This window comes from Danio rerio, chromosome 13 (genome assembly GCF_049306965.1).
Source record: "Danio rerio strain Tuebingen ecotype United States chromosome 13, GRCz12tu, whole genome shotgun sequence".
Lineage (NCBI taxonomy): Eukaryota > Metazoa > Chordata > Actinopteri > Cypriniformes > Danionidae > Danio > Danio rerio.
Window position 1 is genome coordinate 3708904 of NC_133188.1, and position 17457 is coordinate 3726360.

At 38.4% G+C, this 17457-nt stretch overlaps 1 protein-coding gene across 10 annotated transcripts in view; it reads left to right on the top strand.

Moving 5' to 3' along the window:
- qkib (QKI, KH domain containing, RNA binding b) overlaps positions 1-17457 on the top strand; it is a 179827-nt gene that overhangs the window by 97976 nt on the left and 64394 nt on the right. For all 10 annotated transcript variants that reach the window (XM_073920532.1, XM_073920533.1, XM_073920536.1 and 7 more), the window contains exon 4: positions 13173-13316. In XM_073920532.1, the coding sequence (XP_073776633.1) occupies positions 13173-13316 (144 nt within the window). The remainder of the gene's footprint in view (positions 1-13172; positions 13317-17457) is intronic.

The following is a 17457-nucleotide window of genomic DNA, read 5'->3' on the forward strand; positions in this document are numbered from 1 at the left end:
CGGGTCTGTTTAGTGATGCTGCGAGCGGATGAAGCTGAAGTGATTGCGACAGCTCTAATAACAGTAATTGCCAACGGCTCCGAAACTGCAGCTGAGACTCTCTGACAGGCCCAGTCAGAACAAAGATGACGACAACTACATCAGCAAGACAACACGCTTTATAATAACTCTATGTGGAGACCCTGAGCGCCCTCGGTTGAGCAACCAGACCTTTTTCTTTGAATTGAATGGATTTGATTTGATAAATCTGTCAATCATTACTGACTAAAAGTGGATATTAATGACTTCACATTTTAAAGAGGACCTATTATGCACAAATTATTTTTATAAGGGGTTTAAACAGTTGTGTGGAAACAATGTGTGAATATAGCCAGTTTCTATATATATTTATATATATATATAGAATTATATATATTTTTATGATCACGCTTGATCAAAGCAGTCTGCAGAAACACTTTGATTGACATTCTACCTTTGTATATGTCATCAGAGGTGGAAAAACCTCCCCATTTGTGATGTCACCTCCCTCATTTGCATATTAGGTTAGTCTTGTTTTTCAATCTGCCACTATGCTGACGCACAGGCATTTGTAGCTTCGCCCTCTTTTGAAAAGAGCACAATCTCATTTGAATTTAAAGTGACAGTCACAAAACTGGCACAATTATAGGATCAAAGCAAGTGTTGCTCGCTGCAGAGCCATTTGGGCGAGCTGAGCTCCAGCGAGGGGGAGCTTGACCTTGAGCTTGAGCTCCACCTTTTTTGCACTTCTTCTACGAGTGATGTCACTGGGGGTAGGGTTAGGGGTGGGGTTGGTGTACGCATTAAAACAGCTTACAGGAGGAGGAGCGAGAGCTCAGGCTCCCCCTCGCTGGAGCTCAGCTCTGCTCAAATGGCTCTGCAGCGAGCACCCGCTCGATCAAAGCCTAAAAGGGGCAAATTCAAAGAGCTCAAAAACATTATTTGTGGAGTATTTTGATCATGAAACTTCGCATACACACTCTAGGGACATAAATCAGTGAAAAACGACAAGCATTTGGGTTTTCAACTGGTGACCTCAAAGATGTAATACCCATCTGGAAACTGTGCGTACACTTGCGGCAGTCCATGTCGTGTTCAGTCATCTCTACAGTGAGACTGCCATATAGCTGAAGGTGAAAGCAGAATGTTGGATGTGGATACAGTAGCTACATGATGCTCACGGCGGTAAAACACTCGCCTTGAGTATTTCAGAGCTCTTTGTTGCCACTTGTCTCTTTCCTTCCCATCAAAGTTGTGCTTACGGTGAAGGTGAGACAGAGAAAGACTAGCTAAATGGGATGAAATCCCATCCAAAATGTGACATTGTGTTTTAGCAGCAGAAACTGCTCACAGTGTCTCTCGTGGGATTAAACCGTTGCAGAAACAAGCATGAGTCGATGAAGTACAGCAGCAGTCAGAGAGAAAATCAGCAGTGATGATGCTAATAGACATTAACTGCCTGTGGAATTACTCTGCAAATAGTTCTCAGCTTTACCTGGAGAGAAGGTCGATTACAAAAATGTCACCAGTACAATACAGTAGTCGCACTGCAATAAATGCTTCTTTGAGTTTTTGAGCTCTATTTTAACAATCTAAGCTCAAAGTCTAAAGTGTATGGCGCAAAAGCATTAAGAGTGTGTCCGAATCTACTTTCGCTATTTAAAGAATTGAAAAATACAGTTTACGCCCCAGAGCATGGTCTAATAGGGTTGTGCTTATTCTCTGAATGAGTTCTGGGTGTGTTTTCAGCATAACCTGCTTTAAACCAATCAGAGTCTTATCTCTCCTTCCCTTTAAGAGTCAGTTGCCTCGCACCTTGGCACATTTGCTATTTACATGACGGACTTTGTAAGTGGAAAAAAATAATGTTTTACTACACTGAAAAAAAAATATTTGAAGATGATACCTTGATTTTACTTAATTTTTTTAAGTTAAGTGGTTGTAAACAATTTGTTTATGTTGAGTTTAAACAAATAAATTAAGCTGAACATTACTACATTTAATTTGTTTGTTTAAATTCAACACAAATAAATTGGATGCAACATTTTTGCAGACAACATTTTCTTCAGTGTAGTGAGAGAACAGTTAATCTGAGCATCTGCAGCGCGAGGATAAAGAATGAGCCTCCTCCATTCCACCTTTACTTTCCTTTTACTCTTTAATTTACTCCTTTACTTTCGTGGAGTAAGGAAACGGTGGAAACTCACTCCACTGAAGACATCCATTAGCCTACACAAATAATTTCATTAAGCGTAAGATTTGTTTCAAAACTATTTCTAAATTCAGTTCTAATTTCCAGCAAAGGAATAAATAAACAGTAATAACGAAGTGTGGTCAAAAAACTGAGTTATATCCAAACACACGTCCTGTTCTTATGCCCCACATGGTATTGCAGACGTCTCCAAAACCCGACAGGTGGACAAATCTACACTTGTTTTTATTTAAACAAATATAAATCTGCATATAATAAACAATACTGCTAATAATAATAACATTATACAAATGTAAATTATCATGAATAAACTGAAAAAAAGCCCCCCAAGGTGAAGGGATGGAGGCAGTGGTTTTTATATTTATGTAGAAAATAATTATTTTTGTAACATTTTAATCTTTTGTTGTTTTCATCTGTAAATATATTTGTGTATTTCTGTACATCATGTGTGTATTAAGCAATGTGTAAGTGTTTTGGACCTGCATAGGGGTCCAAAACCCCTATGGGAGCAGCTTTTAGTTAGTCAACGACATAGTCTTTTCATTTCTTTAAAGCAACGCGCTAATAATGTGCCTTAACACACCTCCTCTTTAGACCAGCACACCAGTGAGCCCACAAAGTGGTGCAAATGGATTTGCTATTTAAACAACGTGGCACAAAGCGTAAAATTAGGATTGCGCTGGTCCGAAAATAGCAACAAATCACGCCGAAAACATCTTGCGCCTTATTGCACCGGGTGCATGATAGGGCCTTGATCCTGTTTCTAGTCCAAAAATCTAAAATTTTTAAAATCAAGAGGCATTTTCTAGACAAGTAAACACAAAATTTTGTTTTCAGAAATAATAAATCAAAATTACGGCTATTTTTTCTGCTTCAAGTCAGCATGAAGCTGCAAAAATTTTTTGTTTGTTTGTTTGTTTTTTCGTATTGTGATACAGTTTCTTGAAAAAATGGAATATTAAATGAGAAAACAGTGGGCGTGGTTTGTTGTTTCTACTGAGAGCTGATTGGATGTAGTATTGAGAGCTGATTGGATGTAGGCATTTCATTCAGAAAGATGTGGAAAGGGGTTTGTGGAGAGTTGTTATAATCTAACAGACTCCTCCTGCTCATCATTTCTGTTTGTTGTCAAAACTAACAGTTGGACCTACAGCAAAACCTCAGACAGATGTACTCTAAAAATTTAATGGAAAGCAAACAGGAAGTGTGTTCAAACTTAATTGTTTTATGTTCAATCCACTTACATCTGTGAAAGCTAATAAATTATCTTAATTCCTTCATATCATCTCAACACAAATCAATTGTGTGGAACCTAGCGTTTTTTAAAGTGCACTGTAATTAAATGTTGGGTTCCAGGCAATTTCTTCATGTTGTCTGAACCCCAAATCAAGTAAACTAACCTAATCGTTTTTCTACAAATGTAAGTAGATTGAACATAATTAAGTTAGAAACATAAGAAAACCGTAATAGTTGTGTTGTTTCATTCATTCATTCATTATCCTTTGGCTTAGTCTCTATTTCAGAGGTCGCGACAGCGGAATGAACCGCCAACTATTCCAGCATATCTTTTACGCAGCAGATACCCTTCCAGCCGCAACTAAGTACTGGGAATACATTCTCATTCACACACACAATCATAGACTACAGCCAATTTAGTTAATCCAATTCACCTGTAGCGCATGTGTTTGGACTGTGTCGGAAACCAGGGCACACAGAGGAAACCCACGCCGACATGGGAAGAACGTGCAAACTCCAAACAGAAATGCCAACTGGCTCAGCTGGGACTCGACCAGGGACCTTCTTGCTGTGAGGCGACAGTGCTAATCACTGAGCCACAATGCCGCCCATCTTGTTTCAACCCATTTTAAATAAGTTTGAACAAGAGCAAAGGTCAAATTTTGAAAATGGCCAATTAATATTTTGAAATATTTTGAAATGAACACTGTTGGTCAGACGTGTAAAAACAGATCAAAGATAAACAAGGCTTGTAAGAAATGAGAATGCAGAGCTAACACATGTGAATGGCGATGTGAGAGTTCACTTGTTGTCTGTGTTTATCTGGCAAGAAATCTGATGAAATACCTCGAACAAAGGATGTGAACCCTTTTTATTTGCTTCTGTTCTTTAAAATCCTCTAACAAGACGCTTTGATGTAACCACACATTTACACCACCAGCAAAATCATGTGGATTTGAGGGCAAAGCCTTCTGTCATTCTGCTAAATCTATCCAGAGAGAGAGAGAGGCAGCTGTTTGGTATTCTCTGTGCTGTCTTCTGCTTGCTGAGGTTCTCATAAGATTGGAAATTTAGACAAACAAGATAATGAAATCAAAAGAGCCTGTCCTGCCGCAGCTCAACACTGTAAAAACTGCTGGTTTCCACACATTGGAATTAACCCTCTCAGACTCAAATTAAGTTTTAAAAACAGGAAAAATCTGATATTTGGGGAAAATTATCATATGGGGTAGTGCAATAGAATCCTGACTTTTTTTTTTAGAGAGATCTTCACAAGCAAGGCGTTTTGGGATGTTGCAGATTTGCAACATTGGCCCAGTGTGGTAATTAGACACTGACGACTTGACGAAGTGTGTCGTAGTGCTCACTAAAACAGATGAGCGAGACAAACTACTTAAACAATGAAACAAAGCATTGGTCTGGCAAGGCAAGGCAACTTTGTCGTAATGCTCACTAAAACAGATAACTAAAACAAACTTGGCATTACTGCCATTACTAATACAAATCCATAGTATAATATAATTCGTTAACTTACTGCACTCTTTTAGATTACTTTTAGGATGGATGGGTTAACTGTTTTGGAGCTTTAAAACCCCAGGCACCATTCACTGCATTACAAAGTTGAGAAGAGCCAAGATAATCTTTTTTTTTTTTTTACAAATTTAAGTAGATTAAACAAAAAACACTCAGGTTTAGGAACCGTTTTGTTTCAACTCACTTTAAATAAATAGTTTGAACAAGTAGCAAACTGTACTGTGCACTTAGGCTCTATTTTGACGGAGGGCGCAAACGCTTTCAGGATGTGTCAGAATGCATTTTTGCCAATTTAAGGACGGGATAATCAGCTTTGCGCCATGGCGCATGGTCTAAAAGGGTTGAGTTTATTTTCTTAATGAGTTATAGGTGTGTTTTGAGAATAAACCAATCAGAGTCTCATCTCCCATTCCCTTTAAGAGCCAGCTGCGTCACGCCATAAGTGCATTTTGACGTAAAGTAAGTTCACTTTCGCTTTTGCTCTCGTGGATAGGGAAACCTTTACGCACAGAAATCAATTAGTCTATAAATAATTAATTTAGTTTGTTAAGCACAAAGATTTGTTTTAAAACTATTTCGAAATTCAGTTCTAATTTCTAGCAAACGAATAAATGAACAATAATAACCAAGTGTGTTCAAAATACTGAGTTATTTCCAAATACACCTGCCATGCCCCATATGGTCTGAAATTTGACAGGTGGACAAATCTAAGCTTGTTTTTAATAAAACAAATATAAATATGCATATAATAGATAATACTGCTAATAGTAATAACATTATACAAAAGCAAATTGAATTAACTGAAAAAGCCTCCCGAGATGAAAAAAATAAGGCAGTGGTTTTTAAATCTTCATGTAGGCTAGAAATTAATATGTTTTGTAATATTTTAATCATTTATATTTATATCCTGTATATATGTATATATATATATATATATATATATATATATATATATATATATATATATATATATATATATATATATATATATATATATATACATCCTTAAGATATTATATATTTTTCATATGTAAAGATATTTGCGTATTGCTCTGCATCTTGTTTGTAGTGTGTAAGCCAGGCGCTCTTTGCGCCAGACAATAGACCGACTTTGTTCTGGTCTAAAGATCAGACTATTTACAGTTTCTCAAAATAGCAACGCGCCAAAACACGCCTGCTTTTTTAGACCAGAACGCCTATGGGCGCACATTTGAGCGCAAATGCATTTGCTATTTAAACAGCGTAGCGCAACACCTCAAAATGACCCTTGCGCCGAGCTGAAAGTAGCAAAAGAGTATTGCGCCCGCCTTGCGCCACATTGCGCCGGGTGTATGAAGGGCCCTTAGTGTGACTTTACAATGTGAGATCATTGGATTGTAATGTTTATAAGTGAATCAATAATCTTTTAATATGTAATGCTTCAATTTTGTTCACCTGAAAGAAGGAAGGCATTTTTGTGACCCAAACCTCTTCAGGTCTTCAACTGTAAACATGGTTTCTGTGGTGAAATATATCTCATTACACTCCCTCTTATTCATCTCTGCATGTTCCTTCGTCCAATCCCGGTTGAGCTGTGATATTAGTTCCCAGAGCCTTCCAGCGAGGGGTCGGCGCTCCTTCACAGCAGCATTATTGCCTCGGTAAGGATTACAAAAGAGCCGGACAATGGATTTATGGACATTGATTGCAGTACTGCACGGGCAGCTCAGAGACGGCGCGCGAGGTGAAAGGGGTGTAAACAAAGGCCCCGCAGTCGGACATATTTTCAGAGCTGGACGCTGAAGGAGCATCACCCTGACTACCCGCATGTCAGCACAGAACCAACAGTCCAGGTCCAAGGCAAGACACTCTGTCTGGACAAAGGAAAAACAAGTGTCTTATGGCTCGTGCACACCAAGCCTATGCTAAATAACCAGCGCAGATAAAACCCAACTGTGTTTTCTGGACCAGGGGGACCCAAACATGGTTCTGGATGGCCAGTGTCTGGCAAAGTTCAGTTTCAACCCCAATCATACACATCTGGGCTAGCTAATCAAGCTCTTACTAGGCTTTCTAGGAAAATCCATGCAGATGCGTTGAGGCAACTTGGAGCTTAAAATCTGCTAGACCGTGTTTGAGCACTCCAGGGGCCTCATGTATCAACGCTGCGTACATACAAAAACTTTGCGTACGGCAGGTTTCACACTCAGAATTGCTTACGTTTGGATTTACTAACGATGAACTGAACGTGGGAATGTGCGCAGCTCCACGGCAGCTTTATGGCTGGCGTACGCACATTTTTTGTGCTTGTCTGTTTTATTTCCATTGGCGACTCCTAGAGGCACTGAGGCAGTTGTGTTAAATTGCTCTCTAAAAAGTGGCTTTGAGCCTTGCAATGGCAGCTGTATGAGATGGGTTCATCTAGCAGGTATATAAGGTTTCCATACCATACAGTTGACCAGCCAAACATTAAAGCGCAATTTGCAGCGGTCGCCTGTTTTTCCAATGTAATGGGAGCGATCTACCGCACGCACATTGCTATAAAGGCACCACCTGAAGATGAATTTGCAAATCAGTAACATTTCCATTCAATAAATGTGCAAATAAAATATGATGCACAAACTTATTAATGATTCCTATTTGTCTTTCTCGTGATAAATAGTAGGCAAAATCTGATATGTAGCGGGGGAAAAAAGAAGAATGAGTTCATCAGACGCTGGATTCGAACCGAGTTCATGCTTGAACGTGTCAAAACATGTTTTCAAGCGTTTTACGAGCTGCGCCACTGAGACTGTTAAGGGTAAAACAACATTTTACACCTATAAATCACACTATTTCTCTTTTAACTCCACAGTGTGATGTTCAGACCCAACTCTGTTAACCGCATCAGCTAAACTCTACCCACGCTATTTTCTTCTTTTGTTGTTAATTCCGGAGGACAAACTTGCAAATAACATAGTTTCCCTCCGGTCTACCTCCGAAAGCAGCACCTTTCATTCACATTCTGTTCAAAGTTTCTCTTCTTGTTTGCTTTTGACATTGCTTTTTCGTTTGGTTTTGCCAAAGTAGAGTCATTAGCATATTCATACGGGGGAGGAGGCAGGGAGGGGTTTTGCGCTCGTGCATGTTGCGCTCAGTTTCACGTTCATTCGGATGTACAAAAGAATATGCGTGGGATTTGGCGTACGCAGTGTTTCATACATCTGAATTTTTGTCTGCGTACGCACATTTACAGCGTATGCAATGTTTTAGTATGATTTCCACCAAGTCTTCGTACATGAGGCCCCTGGTCTGTACCAAAAAGCTGCTTGTGAACACACCAAATGGACGAAAGCCGACTGAAACGAGAGATAACGTTCTGCGCCTACACAAGACCTTCCTCTTTCCTCTTCCACGAACGGCAGTATTTGTTTTCTTATTCACAATGGGAAACCCGAACTTCCGACGAGCGCACGTAAAGTGTAAACAAAGTGTTTAGTACCTTGTTTAGTACCTTTATCACATTAGTTATCACGGAGGTACTATAAATATGTCTGATACTCTAATAATCCATATCGCTTGAAGATATTTGGGAAATGTAGCAAATTTCAGCCGATCTTTTTGTGATCCTTATTAGCCATGTCAGTTTACTACGTCACAATTGCCTTAAGGACTCTGATCTTATTGTTTCACTGGAGTTGTAATAGGTAGAGTTTGTAGTTCTGATTACAAAGTACAGTATTACAATTTTAGTTTCTGTGAAATCATGTTCTAATTTAGGGTGGGTTATCAAAATGATCATTTGTCTTTCAAACTGTTTAGTGATCCTATGTGCTATTATAGTTACGTAACATTACATGACTACAGTAATATTATATTTTATTGTATATTAAAGAATATTAAGGTGACGCAGTGGCGCAGTTGGTAGTGCTGTCGCCTCACAGCTAGAAGGTCGCTGGTTCGAGCCTCGGCTGGGTTAGTTGCCGTTTCTGTGTGGAGTTTGCGTGTTCTCCCTGCGTTCGTGTGGGTTTCCTCCAGGTGCTCCGGTTTCCTCCACAGTCCAAAGACATGCGGTACAGGTCAATTGGGTAGGCTAAATTGTTCGTAGTGTGTGTGTGAATGAGTGTGTGTGGATGTTTCCCAGAGATGGGTTGCAGCTGGAAGGGCATCCGCTGTGTAAAAACCTGCTGGATAAGTTGGCGGTTCATTTCGCTGTGGTGACCGCAGAATAATAAAGGGACTAAGCCGACAAGAAAATGAATGAATGAATAAATAAATAATGTTTAATGACTTAACAATTGTATTTGTTTGACTCTCACTATACAAAATATGACAGGATGTGTCAAATGTTATATATACAGTAGTTTACAGAAGTAATTTACACTTTTAGTTATTTATTGGGGGCCCTCAGATGTTCTGAGGCATCAAGCAGCCGCTCACCTTGCTTATTGGTTAAATCAGCCCCTGACCGTGACGATGCTTTTTTAGAAATATAAAGATGAAAAAAAATGATTGCCATTTACTAAAATAGCCACTTGAAAAATTAAGCCTAAGGCTTTGATTAATGATTTTCTTTTTAATTTTTAAGAGCAGTAATTTATTGAGCTACACTGTAAAAAAAATATTGGGTTCAACGCAAATCCCTCATGTTGACTCAACACAAATTATCCTTCATTCATTTTCTTTTCAGCTTAGTCCCTTTTTTAATCTAGGGTCGCCACAGTGGAATGAACCGCCGACTTATCCAGCATATGTTTTACACAGCTGATGCCCTTCCAGATGCAACCCAGCACTGGGAAACACTCATACACACTCTTTCACACACATACACTAAGGACAATTTAGCCTACCCGATTCACCTATACCACATGTCTTTGAACTTGTTGGGGAAACCAGAGCACCTGGAGGAAACCCATGTGAACACGGGGAGAACAGGCAAACTCCACACAGAAATGCGATTGTGATACCCACTGAGCCACCGTGACGCCATTAACACAAATTGAGTTAACTTAAGTGTTTCAAATTAAATGAACTTAAGTTTGCAAAAACCATTAAGCACCCCCCACCACCACCACCACCTCCTAAACCAAGTGTTGTGTTGATTCAGCTTGTTTAGATAAGTAGTTTGAACAACCAGCAAAAATTATGTACATTTTTTGAGCATATGCTTGATAGTCACACCATAGGACAGTAGATTTAGCTCAAAATATATAATAACACAGCAGTTTTGATAACAAGAGTTCCATGGAAGATAAAATATTTTACCATTGGCTGCATTTTAAATGATGACAATACTAAATATAATCACGGTAACACTTTACAATAGGTTCATTAGTTAATGCATTTACTAACATGAACTAATCATAAACAACACATGTACAGCATTTATTAATCATAATTGACCATTTACTAATGCATTATTAACATCCAAGTCCATGCTTGTTAACATTAGTTAATGCACCATGAGTTAACATGAACTAACAATGAACAACTGTATTTTCATTAACTAACATGAACAATTACAGTAGTAGATGTATTGTTCAGTGTTTGTTCCCGTTAGTAAATGCATTAACTAACATTAACTAATGAACCTTATTGTAAAGTGTGACCATAATCACTTTATGTTATATGTGTGATAGTGAAAATGCAAAGTCATGTCAACAACCAATCTCTAGTCCCTCTTGGCCACCTCCGTCCGGTTATTGACAGCGTTTCTGTGTATATGTTGCTGTTCTGTGACAGTCAGCCTCTGAAAATCAATTGTTAGCACTTGTCACGACCAAGGAAAGCCAAGTAAATCAGCCAAGCGCAACCTAAAGGCCGAACAATGAAAAAAGGAAGTGACCTCATGATAGCCGAGCACCAGCGTCTTGAATGATGAATCATATTGAGTGTGGTGGGTGATACGCAGGCCAATGTTTTCCCCGTTCCTCGCTTCACAGCAAAAAAAAAAAAAAAAAAGAGGGGGCAACAATGGATCCTTAATGAAAATCAGCAGGCAGAACGCGGCAACACAGACGCCGACGCTGATTGCCATCAATTTCCCATTTGCAGTCATGAAGAGAAAAAAATAAAAACTGTTTGCATATCTGATTATTGCATAAATCAGATCTTGATATTTTTTTGGAAATCCTACAGGAAAACAGCAAAACAAGCCAAACGCAGACAAACAAAAGCGGTGGCGTAGGCGAACTGTAACGAGCCCCTTTAATTTAATGTGCTCGGGGTTTCTATCAATTAAGCAGTTCGCCCCTCAGCAATCTTCAAAGCCTTTGAATCCAAACTTTTCATGCTTTCCAGTCATATAATTTAGTTTTTAAAGCGGCTATATTTCTGCTTCACTTGCTAGACCAACAAAACAGAAAGAAAATAACTAGATTTGCATGTTTTAGCTGAACACATACCGGCCCTGCTAATGTTTCCAGAATACTTCTACTGCTACCTGTGTGCCAGAGTAGAGCGGAGTAAGTTCTAGAAGTAAAAACATAATCTGCGTAGATTTAAAGGTGCAGTATTTAAGTTTTTGACTCTTCTAAAGCATAAAAATAACTGTCTCTGTACATTAAGTTGAGTTAAAAGCCTATTAACACAGGAAACAAACACATCAGCTCTGACTCAGTTTCAGCAGAGATCTACTTTTGATTTGTTGCTCGTGTTATTGTTGCCTCTCCGCTAGCTGTGAAGCTTTTGTCACTGCCTGTCTTGAGACCGTAGGAATTTTACGAGGTCTCTTTTATAGAGCCGCGTCTCACAAGATGACATATACATGGCATCCTGACTTCTGCTGTGGTAGCACACAGCAGATCAAAGAAGCAGCTTCTCCGTTTTATTTTTTTACTTTCACATCCTCTCTGTTGTAGTGTTTTTATTAGATTTGCAGTTGCACTATGGTTATATGAAGGTATCAAACCCCTCGGCAAGAGTGGGAGTTGAGGCAAGCCCCGACTTCTATCTTGAACTTCATCAAATCCAAACACATGTACTGTATTGTGTTTCTGGTGAACTCTGTTAGAATCTATATTGTAGCCGAGGGGTGTTGCAATATATACTATGCAGATATGCTGTCTAATATTTTGTCATCAAGAGTCTGAAAATTAAATCTACACACTTTGGACCTTGTCTTTTTTTGCTAGTTTCTGCCTGTTGCAGGCAGGGTTTATTTTGTGCCAGAACACTCCGGATCCGGCTCTTCTGAATTCTGATACAGCACCTTATTTTACCGATCCTCCTCCTCAACCGCCCTCCTCTCCTGTCGGATGTTCATTTTCACTTTCTTCCGTGACTCTCCAACTCTCTTTACTGTCGTCCGTGATACCCCCCCCCTCGTCCCTTCCCCCCATTACATGATACCACTCCGCCATCCAACGCCCCGTCTACATCTTAGTGGTGGGCAGAGCGAGGCTTTATTAAGAACTGAAACAGTCAAAGCAAATGTGTCAAAGCTTCGAAACGTTTCGAAACATATCTCTACAGTGACACCTAGTGGTCATTTTTATGTATTGCTCTGGAACAGCTTAAGCAAGGAAAGAGTACAGTCATTTAGTGGAGTGGTGAAAGTTTCTTACTAGCATGCAGAGGTAATGGGTTCAAACCCAGTTGTGATGCAGCTATAGATGTTAGTTTTTAAAAACCGGCGTATTCGCACGCTGCTACATTGAAAGCATATGATTCGATTCACACCTTCTGATTGGTTCTCGGAATATAGCGGCTTTTGCTGTCAGAAGCAAGTGGTGTTTAGCGGCTTTTGCCAACAAACTGTTATTTCTGAATGCGCTGACGCTGGGATTTGGATGATTTGAAGCAAATCTATTTGTTGATGGTGTACTACGAGCCTAAAGCATTCACTCAATGTCATTATCTCATTTTTGGAGGAAGTGGCATCTAGCGGCTTTTGCGTCTGAACTGTTCATATAGTACTATGTTTTCAGAAAGAGCCTGAGTTGGGCTTCTCTGCAGGGAATGTTGAACACACTGGTTTTTACATCAAAAAAATCTTCTAGTTTGTTTACCGTTAACTTCTAGATGACTAATAATAACAAATCAGAAGTTTTGTGCGTTGATAGAAATGAGCTTTCTTTCAATTTGCAAATTAAGCTGAATAGTTGACCTCCTTGATAGCATAGCAGTAAATATGTTGTTCTCTCTCTCTCTCTCTCTCTCTCTCTCTCTCTTTCTCTCTCTTTCTCTCTCTCTCTCTCTCTTTCTTTCGGCCCAGGAGGAACAAAACCGAGGCAAGCCCAACTGGGAGCATTTGAACGAGGACCTCCATGTGCTCATCACAGTGGAGGATGCCCAGAACCGAGCTGAGATCAAGCTCAAGCGGGCGGTGGAGGAAGTCAACAAACTACTCGTGCCTGCGGTAAGTAAAACACACTTCCCTCCTCTTCATTCTTGCTGCAAAACCCTCTCAAATATCAGACATCATGTTTGTTTAGGCTTGCTGATGTCATACGTGTCAAAGTGAAAGGAAGTGTTCTTTTTAAGTTACACGCCAAAGGTTTTCTTTTGGTTTAAAAACATATTCACAAAAGAAGGCCCTTTCAAACTGCAGTGGAGGTTCAGTTTACGGTGTGCGTAAAGAGTGACTCTATAGTGCGTCTCTCTGAACACTCATACAATTTGCCGTTTTAATGCACCATATTATATTCAAGTCTCTAAATGCAAATATCACATAATCGCCAGCACTTGCCCTTTAAAGCCAATTATAACTGATTGCTTTGTGGCAATTTACTGGACACTGAAAAGGATATGTTCCAGACAGCTCCACTCAGGAAATAAGGGTATTTAAATTCACATCATGCATGTTTGCTATTAGTTAGATATTATCGTTATTGTGACATCATGCAGCAAGCATCTACATTCAAGGTCATATTTACTTAGATACAGATTTATAGATATACATAGTTGACTTTAACAGAGTTGATGATAACAAAGTTTATTATAAGAGTTGACGATAATAGAGTTGACGATAACAGCGTTGATTATAACAGTGTTGACGATTTCATAGTTGATGATAACAGAGTTGACGATAACACAGTTGATAATAACAGAGTTGATGATATCAAAGTTGATGATAACAGGGTTGACGATAACAGAGTTGATGATAACAGAGTTGATGATAACAGAGTTGACGATAACAGAGTTGACGATAACAGAGTTGATGATAACAAAGTTGATGATAACAGAGTTGACGATAACAGAGTTGATGATAACAAAGTTGATGATAACAGAGTTGACGATAACAGAGTTGATGATAACAAAGTTGGCGATAACAGAGTTGATGATAACAGAGTTGATTATACCAAAATTGATGACAACAGAGTTGACGATAACAGAGTTGATTATACCAAAGTTGACGATAATAGAGTTGATAACAACACAGTTGACGATAACACAGTTGACAAAAACAGAGTTGATAATAACAGAGTTGATGTCAACAGAGTTGATGATAACAGAGTTGACGATAACAGAGTTGACGATAACAGAGTTGACAATAACAGAGTTGATTATACCAAAGTTGACGATAATAGAGTTGATAACAACACAGTTGACGATAACACAGTTGACAAAAACAGAGTTGATAATAACAGAGTTGATGTCAACAAAGTTGACGATAACAGAGTTGACGATAACAGAGTTGATGATAACAAAGTTGACGATAACAGAGTTGATGATAACAGAGTTGATTATACCAAAATTGATGACAACAGAGTTGACGATAACAGAGTTGATTATACCAAAGTTGACGATAATAGAGTTGATAACAACACAGTTGACGATAACACAGTTGACAAAAACAGAGTTGATAATAACAGAGTTGATGTCAACAGAGTTGACGATAACACAGTTGACAAAAACAGAGTTGATGTCAACAGAGTTGACGATAACACAGTTGACAAAAACAGAGTTGATAATAACAGAGTTGATGTCAACAGAGTTGACGATAACACAGTTGACAAAAACAGAGTTGATAATAACAGAGTTGATGTCAACAGAGTTGACGATAACACAGTTGACAAAAACAGAGTTGATAATAAAAGAGTTGATGATAACAGAGTTGATGATAACAGAGTTGACGATAACAGAGTTGACGATAACAGAGTTGACGATAACAGAGTTGACAATAACAGAGTTGATTATACCAAAGTTGACGATAACAGAGTTGATGACAACAGAGTTGACGATAACACAGTTGACAAAAACAGAGTTGATAATAACAGAGTTGATGATAACAGAGTTGATGATAACAGAGTTGACGATAACAGAGTTGGCGATAACAGAGTTGACGATAACAGAGTTGACAATAACAGAGTTGATTATACCAAAGTTGACGATAACAGAGTTGATGACAACAGAGTTGACGATAACACAGTTGACAAAAACAGAGTTGATAATAACAGAGTTGACGATAACAGAGTTGACGATAACAGAGTTGATGATAACAGAGTTGATGATAACAGAGTTGATGATAACAGAGTTGATAATGACAGAATTGATTATACCAGAGTTGATGAGAACAGCTTTGTCGATAGCAGAGTTGACGATAGCAGAATTGATTATACCAGAGTTGATGATAACAGAGTTGACGATAGCAGAGTTGATGATAACAGAGCTGACTATAAAACAGTTGATTGCAACAATGTTGACTATAATAGAGATCATGATAATGGAATGTGCGATAACAAAATTGACGATAACAGAGTTGACAATGACAAAAACATCTGACGATAACAGAGTTGACGATAACGGAGGGTACGATTACAGAGTTCACAATAGCAGAGTTGACAATAACAGCTGACGATAACAGAGTTGGCGGTAACATAATTGACCGTAATAGAGTTGATGATAACAGAATTGAGGATAACGGATGGTACAATAATGGAGTTGACAATAGCAGAGTTGACAATAACAATAACAGCTAACGATAACAAAGTTGACAATTAGAGAGTTGATAATAACAGTTACCGATATAAGATTTAAAGATAAGAGAGTTGACAATAACAGAGTTGACAGTAACAAAGTTGATTATAGATGAATTAACGGTAACATATATGATAGTAATAGAGTTGACATAACAGAGTTTACGTTAACAGAGTTGACGATAATAACGTTGACAGTAACAGAGTTGACAGAAAACACAACAGAAAGATGAAATATAGACTTAATTATTTAATGAGGCAAGGAAAGGTTTAAATGAATAGTTGCAAATCTTTTCAAGATAAAATGTCCCTGGATACACACATACTCAAACGTAATATGTACCCACAATTCTAGAATGACCTGTAAATAATTCTTCTCATTCACATAAGTATTATGTTGTTCACATAAGTTTTATAATTTAAGAAAAAATCTTTGAATAACTTTTAGATCTGCTATGTAAATGTTTAAATACAATTGCTAGATTTTTATTCATGTATTTCACAAAGAAGCAGTTTGTGGCATGAAGACATACATAGATTACTGCTTCTCTTTTTCGTCTGAGTTCATATATTAGTAATTCTATTAGTATCATATGAGCATAAGCAACATTCTTATATTAGTAACAGTATTGTCATCTGCTTACCACACATAAGAGTGTGCGCATCTATGAGGCAGACAGCCTTTAAAATGCTTTCCTCTTTCGTTTCCTTTCTGTCTTGGTGTCACTTGATGAGTGGGAAGTGAAACATTCTCCAAATGCACTCTTGTAAAACGGGAAGTGCTGTGCAGGACGGTGCGGTTGAGTAATCAGTCACTTGGAACATTATGAGCTCAGCATTGTATGATTGTCATTGTACTTTACATCAAAAGGCTAAAATAATAGGGTTAAGTAAGCCTGGATGGCTATAAATTAAGTGTTTTAAAGTTTAACAAAAACAGTGAGGCAGTTTGAAAACCCATGAATAGATTTTTTAAGCCAGCCTAGTAGCTTACCAGTAATTTTAATCAAAATGAATGAAAGTGGAAATAACATTAAGTGGAAGTTGTGTAAGAATTTTCTTCCTTGTTTGACGTATATCCAAGTGAAAGTGCTTTAAACAGTAAAAATACATTTGGGGCAGGACCTGATTTTGTTTATGGAGAATTGATTGGATGGTTGCTGGGTGGGACTTGATTTTGTCTGTGTAAGTGATTGGATGGTTGATGGGTGGGACTTTATTTTGTCTATGGGGAATTGAATGGGTGGTTGTTGGGCACGGCTTGATTTTGTTTATGGAGAATTGATTGGTTGGTTGATTGTTGGGTGAGGCTTGTCTATAGGGAATTAATGGGATGGTTGTTGGGCAGGGCTTGATTTTATTTTTGTGAAATTGATTGGATGGTTGTTGGGCAGGGCTTGATTTTGTCTATAGAGAATTGATTGGTTGGTTGGTTGTTGGGTGGGGCTTGATTTTGTCTATAGGCAATTAATTAGATGGTTGTTGGGCGGGACTTGATTTTGTCTATGGGAAATTGTTAGTTGGTTGTTGGGCAGGGCTTGAGTTTGTCTATAGGTAGTTGATTGGTTGGTTGGTTGGTTG